This window comes from Microdochium trichocladiopsis (assembly GCF_020744255.1).
Source record: "Microdochium trichocladiopsis strain MPI-CAGE-CH-0230 chromosome Unknown B0I36scaffold_16, whole genome shotgun sequence".
Lineage (NCBI taxonomy): Eukaryota > Fungi > Ascomycota > Sordariomycetes > Xylariales > Microdochiaceae > Microdochium > Microdochium trichocladiopsis.
In genome coordinates, this window is record NW_025763559.1 from 511206 (window position 1) to 522926 (window position 11721).

General features: G+C 55.5%; 3 protein-coding genes and 1 non-coding gene across 4 annotated transcripts; 1 reads left to right on the forward strand and 3 right to left on the reverse strand.

The window, feature by feature from the left end:
- The first annotated feature begins 107 nt into the window (after positions 1-107).
- On the forward strand, positions 108-769 carry B0I36DRAFT_341540 (uncharacterized protein). The gene has a single exon (XM_046156016.1). The coding sequence runs from the start codon at positions 398-400 to the stop codon at positions 650-652; it is 255 nt and encodes an 84-aa protein (XP_046004386.1). The 5' UTR covers positions 108-397; the 3' UTR covers positions 653-769.
- A 50-nt stretch (positions 770-819) lies between these two features.
- Positions 820-2307, reverse strand: B0I36DRAFT_257009 (uncharacterized protein; the record flags this gene model as incomplete). The annotated part of the gene is made up of 2 exons (XM_046150991.1): positions 820-1158; positions 1231-2307. 2 exons carry the CDS (start codon positions 2305-2307, stop codon positions 820-822), a joined length of 1416 nt encoding a protein of 471 aa, XP_046004387.1.
- A 2460-nt stretch (positions 2308-4767) lies between these two features.
- Positions 4768-6487, reverse strand: B0I36DRAFT_341543 (uncharacterized protein). The gene has a single exon (XM_046156017.1). It carries the CDS (start codon positions 6411-6413, stop codon positions 4842-4844), a length of 1572 nt encoding a protein of 523 aa, XP_046004388.1. The 5' UTR covers positions 6414-6487; the 3' UTR covers positions 4768-4841.
- Positions 6488-8445: 1958 nt separating this feature from the next.
- B0I36DRAFT_t213 lies at positions 8446-8519 on the reverse strand. The gene has a single exon. It is a non-coding gene; the product is annotated as a tRNA-OTHER (tRNA).
- Between the last annotated feature and the right edge of the window lie 3202 nt (positions 8520-11721).

Genomic DNA, 11721 nt, shown 5'->3' on the forward strand with positions numbered 1-11721 from the left:
CACCGCATCCGAGTCAGAGCCTCCCCAAGTCGCGCCCCTGGAAGTCCCCACCACCGAAATCACCACGTCAGCATCTCAGGGCACCCAGACCGTGACCACCTCCCGCGACCCCTCCTCCCTCCTCACCGCCAACAACACCTACACCGACTGGACCGTTAACACCCGCGCCACCAAGCACATCCTCGGGCGCCCTTACCAGGTCATCATTTTCGACGGGCCTTTCAATCCGGATCGTGAGTGTTGCTTTCTTCCTTCTATTCCTTCACCACGGTCTCCCCCCTTGCTCAAGCACACCGTGGACGCTCCTCCCCTTTCTTATTGTATCTCACCTCCGTACACATTTTTATTTCCCCAAAATGGGAATTACCCAGTTCACTAAAATCCACCACAGGACTTCATGCAAGGCGAAATCCCCTCCCTCGAACCAGAGCACATAGTCCCCCACCTAAAAGACCACCTGCACTGGCGTGTGCTGGTGGAAGCGGGTGTGGATGTGCCGTGGGAGGAGGTGCCGGGGTTGGTGGTGTGCGTTTCGTCGGCGGAGGTGAGTTTTGACGAGAATGGGATTCGGAGCTATTCGACGGAGCATACGGTGTATCCGGAGAATACGGATGGGAGGCCGGCGGGGTTGAATGTTGGGGAGGAGGCTTAGGCGGTGGGGAGTTGAGCTATGGTGTTGAATGAACAGGCTGACATTTGGCTTACACTTGAGATAGAACCTAGCTAGAGTGCTGCACTGCAGACCGTTGAAATGACATGGGAAATACCGACTTGAATCTGTTCCACTTAATGTCTTTGCCACCTTTGAAGGCTTGAACTTCACTCAGTTATCTTAAACGGCTGCGGGTCCGTCGGCACCAGCGTCGCCACGCTAACATGCGGCCACGTCAATATTGCGCCCGGCCCAAAATTCAGATTCACGGTCTGCGAATACTGGATCTGGATGCCGGGCACCTTGATTGTCTTCCTCTCCGTGACACCACCCGGTGGCGCCGTGATCGCAAACTTCGGCGTAGGCGCCCTCGCTCCGGGAGGAAACGACGCCAACAGGACCTGCGTCTCACCTTCTTCCATCTTGTTGACAACGACGTCATACTCGATCCGCTCGATGTAGAACGTGGAGGTCATGAACTCGGTGTGAGCGTTCGGGTCGTCGCCCTCGCCGGGCGAAGGGATCATGACACCCTTGACTTGGCGCGTAGTGTTTGCGGATATGACCGGGGGTTGTACGAACGGAGTTTGCGGGCCGGCGAGGAAGGCGATGTTGGCAGTCCCGCCGGCGTTGAGTTCAGAGTTTGAGTTGCCTGTGGTGACCTTGAAGGTGATTGTTTCCTTGATGTCGAGGTTGCTGGTGTCGATGGCATTTTGGAGAACGAGATTGGGGTTCTGGATGATCTCCGTGGTGACTCTGCCAGTGCCTTGGGCGTTGAACTTCTCGAGGTTCGCCGGAACCCGTCGCGTAAGGTTCTCTCTCTCGGCGTTCATCTCCACTTTAAAGAACTTTTGTTTGTCCTCAGGCCTCCCGATAATGAATGGCGTGGTGTCAAGCTTGTCGAACTGGGGAAATTTGGGCTCTCCACCGATCACGGTGGAGGTGTTCCTCTCGGGAACGAATCCTTGCGCGTTGATTGTCGTACCGTGAGGAATGGAGGCCATGCGGCAAATGGTGTCGCGGCCCCCCTGGAAGTCGGCCGCCGGAACGTGAAGCCATATGCCGGGCTCGAAGTGAATGCCGGAACCCTTGCTGGACCTTGGCTTATCGCCCTTTCCAGTCTCCACATTGGTCGTATCCTGGACGGTTTGGAGATAGGCAAGCCCGCCGAGGAAGATGTCATCCTGGTTACGGAACCCACGGTTCGGGATCTTGCCAAGGGTCGGGCCAAAGGTCAGTTGCTCGGTGGTGAGACTGAGGAGCAGCCTATTGTCGTTGGGTCCGTCTCCACAAGAGTTGCCGAGTGTCTGGAAGGTGCTCGGTACCCAAATCAAGTTGAACCCATTGCCGGCGTAGGAACCCTTGAACTGCTCAAGCGGGAAAGGGAGAATCTTCTCAGGCTCCGACCCCGGTCCGCCTGGGACATGGAGCTGTTCGTTCTTCTGAGCTTCATCCGATGCCGGCGGCTGGTCTTCCGTCAAGGGTACCTCCTCGCCATCGCGAGACAAGCGCCTGGAAAGCTTGGATGTTGGGGCCTTCTTGGGCCCGCCGCCGACTGGGCACCATTGGAATCCGGCGAGATCGAGGGCAGGGGCCGGGTGTGTGATGTTCAATGGAGCAATGATATCCCCGTCGAGGGTGATCTCGCTGGCCATGATGTATGCAAGGGTTGGAGATGCGCGTCAAGGAAGTGGCTGAGTGCAGGAAAGATGTGCGAAACGATCTGGTGAGAAGTGTTTGGTTGAATTACTGAGGTCCGCCAGTCGGCGAGCAAGGGCGCGGGAGCAACAGAGCTTTATAGACTAGATGAGACCATCTCTGTCAGCCTGTCTTGGATCTGAACCACCGTGTCCGGACGGATGGATGCTCGTTCGCGGCCGCCATCTTTGAGTGCGTGTCTTGATCGTACCGGTCGAAGCTCGTTCTGTGATTCGCACAAGCGCCGGGCGCAGACTTGTGTGTTGCTTCTTTGGATGAAGGGGGGATCGCGTCCGTGTGGCTGCTTACCATGTTGGTGCTGTGGGATGCAGTGTTGGTTGGATGCTAAAGATGACCTCGGAGAGGACCCTGTAGGAGATGATGGTGTTTGAAGTTCTCTGTGCTACACACCAGGCGAGGAAGGAGCGTGGTTGGTAGAAGTAGAAGAGCTCAGCCTCCAACTCCCATTACCCCTCCAGCTGCATGCACAGCATCGGAATGCAATTGCTTGTCACAGGTCCCTTTTCTTACAGCAAGCCGCTAGCCGGTACATATAATTAGCGGATCTTGATAGCCTTCTCTAAACATTCGAGACCTTCCCATGATCCTCACCTCATACCACCCTTTCTATGAGCACCTCTACGAACGATCCTCTTATTTACATGCTAAAGCTTACTTATCATGCTATGTTCTACAATCCTACTTCACACTAGGTTAAGTACATGTACCTGGGTTGACCGCTATTTACGGAAGCTTACAGGAATATATGCGTGAGGAAAGCTACGCCCATACTGCCAAGACGGCTTATACGAAAGGTGTGATACCAGGCAGCATAGAGTTTAACCCAAGGGCTGAAGCGGGGTTGCCAGGAGTTGGCACGACATGAGGCAGCACCTGGTCAGCATCCATTCAATCATGAGCCATCCCATTGGCTGCGTTTCTTAAACATGAGGATATGTCTCAGTCACATGCCAGAAGCTGGGATGTGCTGAATCCACATGCTTTCATACAGTCAGATTCGAAATCGGTGTCCGTGTAGGTCATGCACAAATAGTCCTACGCTCAACGAAAGAAGGGAAGTGGTGGCAGTTGAAAAGTGAGACGTCAGGGTCTGAAGGTTCTCCTGCGTTGTGTCGCCGCTTGTCGTCACTGCCGTCACTGGAGACGTCAATGTGATGTTCGGGCCTGCAGTCTCGAGCATTTCCTCAGGTCAGACCTTGAGACCCCATCACACACCCTCGTGTTGATCATGCAGATCGATGATCCAACAGAGAAAGAAGGAGTTCGTGCATGGTTGACAGGAACAGTGGGGTTGAACGAGCCCTCCCTTGCTTCGGGCCTACAGCCCGTCGGAGATGTCGAATAATGCGAGGCCGGGAAGCTTCGGCTAGCTGTGTTGAGGCAAGCCCGCCCCGGATATTAAGATGTCGCCCCCTTGTGCCAAGACGACGCTGCCATGAGTTTATTCTTCTATTCTTCGGGCCCTAGCCGGAAGGCGAAATTGTTAGCAAAAGCATGCCGTGAACGCCGGGGAGAGCCTGACATGAGGACTGGGCTGCGAAGAATGGTCACAGGGGCGTCTCTGCCGTTCTGTGCTGTCAGTCTGAAGTTGGATTTTCATGGCCGCAAATTCACTGTCTTATGGCGATGGTGATGTGTCAAGTCTCACATTTCAGCTCGCCGTCCGTGGCTTAAGGACAAACCTGGGACAAGTTCCTGGTGGTTCTTGTCTCAGCCGCCCGCCCGCCATGATACTGAGACCTTCGCTGAACCTCTCCCGGATCAAAGGACCCGTTGGCAGCGGAACACTAAAGCAGTCGCTTTGGGGCTGGAGTCGGAAGAGGCGGACCGGCCGGGCTCAAGAACCCGAGCGACCTAGGTGAGACGGAATGTTCTGGAGCGCTTGAATCCCCTGGTACAATCGAAGGTGAAGCTGCACGGCGACCGGAGTATTTTCCCGCGGACAACTCGAGCGCTACCTGAGCGTACTCACTGCATGACTGAGCCTACCTGAGCACGCCTGGGCTTAGCAGTAGCACACTCGGCACACCAGTACACTGCTGATTACGCCAATTGATCGATCTCGGGACACGTTGCCCCCCAACTATGTATATTGTCTGCTACAAAGCCGAGGTGCGCACAGATTTGCTTAGCCTGAAACCCCCCCCCCCCCCCCTCCAAGGTTATTTTCTTTTATTCTCGTATGGCAGAAGTCGTTCTCCATCGACCAGCCTGGCAACCCTTTCCATGTTTCTATGATTGTTTCTTCGGCCACGCCACCCCCGTGCAATAGGCACCTCAGCCTCCTGGGTGCCAGCAGCTTTGCCACAATCACGACACTGCATGCACCTAGCCCGGCCGATCCTGCGCGAGGTCTTGGCCCGGTCGCCATTCGTCGGGCAGCAACGATGTCAAGGTTACGGTTGCAAAAGACTGGTATTCGACATTACCGCTATTTGAAAGATCCCCCTGCTTGCGCCTACAGGCCCGTCTACTTCGATGCCTCGACGCAGAAGGGGTTAGCAGTGAAGGTTCCCTTGGGATCATATGTCTTCCTGATGTCCTGCACCTTCCGGTACGTCGCCTCGTCATAGTAATGCTTCCAGACATTCTTCATGTCCCAGTCGCCCCACGATCCCCAGAGAACCCGCTGGTCCTCCTTGCTGTAGTGCTGAACCACACCCTCGTCATTTTTTTTCTGCCACGCGTCGGCCGCCTCCTTCGTCTCCGAGTAGAAGACGTCCCACGTGCCGCTGATGGTGGCGTCGCGGTTGCAGTACGACGTGCCGTTGCCCACACCCTTGGGGAACATCGAGTTCTTGCCGCCGTACACCTGCATCTGCGACGAGATCCAGAGCCCGTTGCCCTTGGTCTTGACCACGTCGTTGACGCGGCCGACGAACCAGTCGGCCCAGCCATCCTTGGACAGCGAGGTGGACCTTGTCGAGTTGGTGCGCTTGACGTACGGGTAGGGGAACTCGCGCGAGCTGCCGGTGAGCCACATGGACGCGATGTGCGACATGGGGGTGCCCTCTGGGCTGGCCTTGACGATCTTGAAAGAGTCGTTGGGGACGTTCAGGATCTCGTCGAAGAGCGCGGGCGAGTACGCCGGCTCGCCGGGGATGTTGACCCACTGGGCCCAGACGACGATCATGGCGTACTTGAACTTGAGCAGGTCGGCATTGTTCTCCTTGCCGTTGTCGATGGCATCGGGTAGCCGCTTGTGCAGCTCGGCCTCGGAGCCCGGGAACAGGTCCAGCAGGTTCGCCTGCCGGCTGACGACGTTGATGGTGAAGTCATAGCCGCGCGGGAAGTCCGGGTCGTCGCCCTTGCGGACGAGGATGTCGAGGAGGGCCTTGTACGTGTTGTCGCGGTAGTGGAAGCCCACCCACTGGCCCTTTGAGCCCTTGTGCTTGCTGTCCTCCTGGACCTCGATCTTGAAGTGCGTGACGACGCCGAGGTTGCCCGGGCTGCCGCCGAGAAGGCCAAAGAAGAGGTCCGGGTTGCACTCCTTGGTCACTTTCACGACCTCGCCGCGATGGTCGACGATGGTGAGCTCACGGACGTAGTCCCCGAGGAGCCCGAAGGATCGCGCGAGCATGCCGTAGCCGCCGGTCTGCACATGGCCGCCCAGGCACACCTCAGCGCACTGGCCCGTGGGCATGAAGACGCCGTTGTCTTTGAGGAAGTTCATCATCTCGGTGAGCATCCAGCTGACGCTCGACCGGAGGTACACCTTGCCATCGGCGCGCTCCAGGTGCAGGTCGATCTTCGGGCGGCGGAATGTGGGCTTCAGGTCGAGCTGGATCCCTTTGGAGCCTGTCGAGGACGCACCACTGTACTGGTGCCCGCCGGTCCGGATGGCGATTGGAACGCCCTGCGCGGCGCAATTCTTGACAATCACCTGGATGTCTTCGGTGCTTGAAGGTTGCAGGATCTGCTTGGGCTTGAGGTCGCGTTCTTCGCCATAGGAAGATGTGGCATAGATGTTGTTGGCACGGGCGTAGGCGGGCGTGTTCGGGGTGAACTCGTTGCCCTGGAAGCCTTGGAAGGTTGATGCCATGTTGGGCTCAGGATTTTCAAGAGGTGTGGGAAGGGACTGACAAGTGCTTGGTGTTTGGGGTGCTGATGAGATGTTGGAGGTGCTGTTGAGAGGCAGAATCTCAGATAGCCGTGCTTGATTCTCGCCTTTTATATTCCTTTTCGGCCTTGATCTCACAGACTACAGAGCTCCTTACCCTTAGTTATCGTACTGCTGTGTAACTCATCTAGTGCCTGCCAGATCACCTTGCCTGGCATTGCGTCGCACCTGTGCCCGAGACAGTTATCAAAGGCCTCAGTTTTTGTTAACGCTTGCAGAAACGCCGAGGGCTGAACTGCGGAGGAGGCAGTGGTGCATGAGTCGGGGAGACCAAAGAACCCAATCAGATGAACCCAGTGACATTGTCTCGGTCTTTCCAAAATCTGTCCTGCTGCGGGCAGGATATAGAGTTTGAGGTGGCGTCTTACTAATTCCACCTGCGCAGTGCAGGGGATTGCAACGGCGAATCTGAAGAGGTCGGTAATACTATATGCTTTAGAGTGAAACAGTACGAGGACATAAGCAGCATATTCTGCGGCTCATATTCGCTCAGGGCCCACGTTCACATGTCAGGATAGTGAATGCATGCGAGATTTGTTAGAGGAAAAGGTCACAGTATGGACTGCGGTGAGAGAATAGGCTAACTATTTTCAGCCACAAAGTCAAGATTCCGAAGTTACGACCGTTAGACAAGGACAAGCAAACGATTTTGTCACGTATTGCCGGGGAGGAGGACGTATTGTGTCTTGTCTAACGCTCGTCAAATGTCATCCCACGTCACGATATAGACGATGAGATACTCTCGTACGCTCCTAAATATGTGAAGTTCGCTTATGTTGGCCCGAAGAAACGCTAACATAGGCTACTCTTCTACTCGTATATCAGCCTGCCCTCAAGTAGCTGTACTTGTTCTGGGTCGCGCCTGCCTGCGTGCCTGCCCACCCCTGCAGCGCTGGCGTCAGCAGAGCTTGAATCTTCAATAGTTGTGTGCTCACACAACCGCTGCACGATGGATGGCGAGCTCGCAAACTCTTGCACCGTTACAGGCTAAACGGCTTCGATGACTACCCTGATATGCCACACTATGAAGCCCCCTTCACGATCTGCGGGAGCTCTTTCGAAATTCGACACTGCGTTCGCCAACACCGGCATTCACGCGCTGCATGGCAGCGCAGATTCTCGACGAAGTCAAGAGACCGCTTTGCTGCTCCGAGAGAATGGGTTTCGAGATTGCCCGGTGCAGGGTTGTATGTACTCTGGTAGACAGTAACAGTCCCTGATGCCAGAAATCATCGAGTGACAAGGTGAATAATTCCTGACAGGCAGAAGAGCACCCGCACGACAGATGACCTTTTGGCTCGCGAGCGGTCCGGTCAACCCTGCATACAGGCTGTACTGTAGGTTAAGCTTCTTAGCACGACTTATCCCGAGTTCATCTGCACAGCGTGATGTTCGACGTACTGACGCGTAGGCAAAGGCGAACAGCCCGGTGCTTAGAGCGAGCAAGTTCACGTTGCCGACTTCCATCGTTGCTGCAGAAGCTCGCGCACTGTAGATACAAGAACCGTAAACTGCTGACCGCTAGCTTTACGTCTATTGAAGTTGACTTATGCGTAGCAGAGTACGTGACAGAGACTGTCAGAGTGGCAGAGCTCGCGAGAGTGGCAGAGCGCGTGGCAGGCCTCGTCAGAGTGGCAGAGTAGCAGAGTGCGTGGCAGACCTCGTGAGAGTGGCAGAGCTCGTGAAGGTGGCAGAGCCCGTGAGAGTGGCAGAGTGGCAGAGTGCGTGGCAGAGCTCGGGAGGGTGGCAGGGCTCGTGAGAGTTGCAGAGTGGCAGAGTACGTGGTAAAGCTCGTGAGAGTAGTAGAGTGCGTGAGAGTAGCAGAGCTCGTGGCAGAGTCCGAGATCGTAGCAGTACGCGTAGTAGAGGTAGAGATCGTATACGAGCCCGTGACTGACGCTTAAAAAAAATACCAAACGTCTGCTCAGAGCCTTAGAGCAAACGTTTGGTATTATAACCCGGCTAGGAGTTGAACCGAGGATTCCGCTGAGCAATGCCAGCAGCGTCGTACCGCTTAACCACCGGGTCTTCCTAGCTATTGTTAACAAGTCAGTCGCTTATCTAGGCCTATAAGGCCAGGCACGCGGGCAGGGGGAATCAGACCCTGATTCTTAATATTCAAGAATCACCCGGAAGAACCAGCAGGGTACTAGGGATGCAGGCAAGCAGTTTAGTAGGCACGCTGGCGGATTCGAGCCCTGATTCTTAATATTAAAGCATCACCCCCAAGAACCAGCAGAGTGCTAGGCAGGCAGGTAGGCAGGTAGGGAGGTTGCTAGAGGCGTGGGATTCGCAGAGAAGATATATAAACTTTCGGCCGAAAGTTCAGGCTTCTTCTAAGCAGCCTCGTCCTCCCTCTTGAATTCCGACCAGCGGTTCTTTTAAAATATAATTCTTCATTTTAAATACTTACTAGCAAAAGTTGCTAGGGCACTAACGGGTAGGGGGTGAAGTTAAAAGTAATAACGTCGGGCTTTAGGTCGGTGCTTGCCGCCGCCCAGGATATATACTTGCTTTTTCTTAGAAACCCCTCATCATTACGTACCCCCTATAAATCCCTCGAAAGCCTCCGCGTAGCAGCGTAGCAGAAGATAGGAAATAGCTCGAACTAGCACAAAAGAGTCGAGTAGTAACGTTCGAATCCCACTCTGACGCTAGCCTACGAAATTCCAGTACTAAGTCGACTCCCCGAAACCAAACATGGAAGGAAGACAAGGAGACGAGAAGGAAGCTAGGACTGACAGTAACCAGAGCCAGCAACGAGAGGCCAACGCATTCGGGCTTTACCTTTACGAACCGGCACGCGTTCTCATCTGCGTTTTATGCAACGCCGGTCTTCAGGCCGGACCGGGCGTCGAATCACACTTCCGGAAGAGGCACGGAATAAAAGGCTCGGTACTTAAGGATATCTTCGAATACGCAGCAGCTGCAGCTAGACAGACGGAGAGAGCTGGAGGACTTATCGACGTCCATAAGGCAGAGCTTCCTCGGGACGGCAGTAACCCAATTCCGCAGCTTCAAGTCCAAGCCGGATTTAGCTGTACCGCTTGCCGGTTCCTCACGACTAGCTATAGCATCATACGACAGCACTGGACAGGAAACACATCCAAGAGCAAGGGTAACTACCATAACGAGCGACCGGGTAGGAACAGCTGGATTCAAGTTACACTACAGTCGTTCTCGTCGGCAAAGCACCTAAAGCGGTACTGGATCGTCGACTGTCAACCCCCCGAATCAGACCAAGCAGCAAGCGAGAGAGAGAATCGACAGGACGGCGGAGGCTGGGAACACAATCTAGCTCGATTCGAGGCTAGAACTGCGATCAAGGAAGCAGAGTCCAAGGAGGTTATCGATCACAACCCGGGCCCCGACTGGGAGTCACCATGGGTCCGAGAGATGGGCTGGGCTGCCCACCTCGCCGGTAAGAAACTAGCCCAGCTCCGACAGGCGTCCGAACTAGGGCTCCCTCCTCAGAAGCTAGCAAAGCTACCCTGGGCTACCCGGAAGGAGAGGGAAGAGGAAGAAGGCAAGCTGGTTCGACTAGGCCAGAGTTTCGACCGAGAGATAGCCCGCTGTAGCCGACGGATCAGCCAGGTACCGAAGGAGACACTCTGCTGGCTAGCAGGCAAAGAGCCCGGGAAACCAGCAGCACGCCCGTTTACGATAAAGCAGAAGGCTGCTACGACGGAGAGGTACCTAACCTACTGGAAACGCTACCTATGCTACCGCGTACGGTCGTTCCGGATCGGTCGAACAGGTGCTCGCAGCGAGCAACAGATCCAGTTTACCGACAAGCAGTGGGCAGCTCTCGAAGCTATTACGGAGGCACTCGATTCTACCGAACCGCCGAGCTCCCGGGTAGGGAAGGACCAAGACGACGAAGGGGATCGAGAAGAGGGCGGATTCGAGAGCTACGGAGAGGAAGAGGGCGATCAGTACCTCGACGCCAGCGTTTTCACGTTCTGCGTTTTATCACTGACCCAGAAGGTCCTCGTCGAGCTATACGTCAACCCACTACTCCATTTCACAACCATTCTCGCGATCGACCCCGTCCGAGCACGATTCCGGGCGCCAAGCGAGTTTACCATAATCCTCGCCGGTATATCGTGGTGTAGTCGGGTCCTACTACTCGAATATCTATTCGAACACGTCCCTATCCGGGAGGAGGACGAAGCGGGGCCTCGAGTTGAGGTACTACGACAGAAGGACATCGAGATGTTCCTCGACGGCTACCGCGAGTGGATAGCCGACGGCTCGTTCAGCCCGTTCAGTGCGATCACGCGGTTTATGACCCTAGGGAAGGGGTATCGGAATAAGGATAGTGGTACGCCGAGAATCATCTGGGAGGAGGGGAAGAAGGCGGTCCGGCTCTACGGATACCGCATCGAAGTTCAGGAGTTCCGACGGATGGCCCAGGGGGTCGTTACCGACGCAGAGTCGACCCTAGACAAACTACTATCCGGGAAGACGAAGGGTCTCCTCGGACAGGTCGATCTCGGGCGGATTAGGGATAGCCTCCTGTTCGAGGGGGATCGAAAGTCGTTTACGACGAACGCGGAGAACGAGTGGCTACGTCCCGGGCCTCGTCCGGTCGCCGATCTCGTCTCGACAGAGCTATAGTCGTCCCAGAGAGCCCATTACCATCGAGAAAAGTCGTATAAGTGGCTTAGCATGCTGGACTCACTCAAGAAGCAGCTTATGTTGCTAACGTATATCTGGGGCGGCCAGCCTGGACGGGGTCCCGAGATCACCAGCGTCCGACACCTAGATACGCAGCAGCTATCTAGGAGCGTCTACATCTACGACGGGCAGGTCATGCTCATTACGGATCGGGACAAGGCTCAGGCTACTCGAGGCTGCGGTCGCAAGGTAGCTCGTTTCCTACCGAAGCGAATCGGAAAGCTGCTCGTTCTCTATCTCACCTGGCTCATTCCCTACGAGCAGATGCTACTAGAGGAGACGAAGGGTCGACTACCGTCTAGCTCTCTGTACCACTAGCTCTGGAAGGACGGGCGTAGGGGGAGGTGGGATACTACGATACTCACGAAGGAGCTCCAGAGGGCGTCGACGAAGTATATCGGCGTAGTACTCGGGACGTCGTCATATCGACATCTAGCTATCGAGCTAGGCCGACTCATCCGCGGCATCGTCGTAGAGCAGCGGGAACTAGAGATCGGGGCTGAGGGAGACGGATACGACCAAGACGAAGACGAGATCGACGAAACGACAG

Bases quoted from the DNA above. Each gene is read 5' to 3' on its own strand.
- B0I36DRAFT_341543 (XM_046156017.1), bottom strand. From the start codon at position 6,413: ATGGCATCAACCTTCCAAGGCTTCCAGGGCAACGAGTTCACCCCGAAC.
- B0I36DRAFT_341540 (XM_046156016.1), top strand. From the start codon at position 398: ATGCAAGGCGAAATCCCCTCCCTCGAACCAGAGCACATAGTCCCCCAC.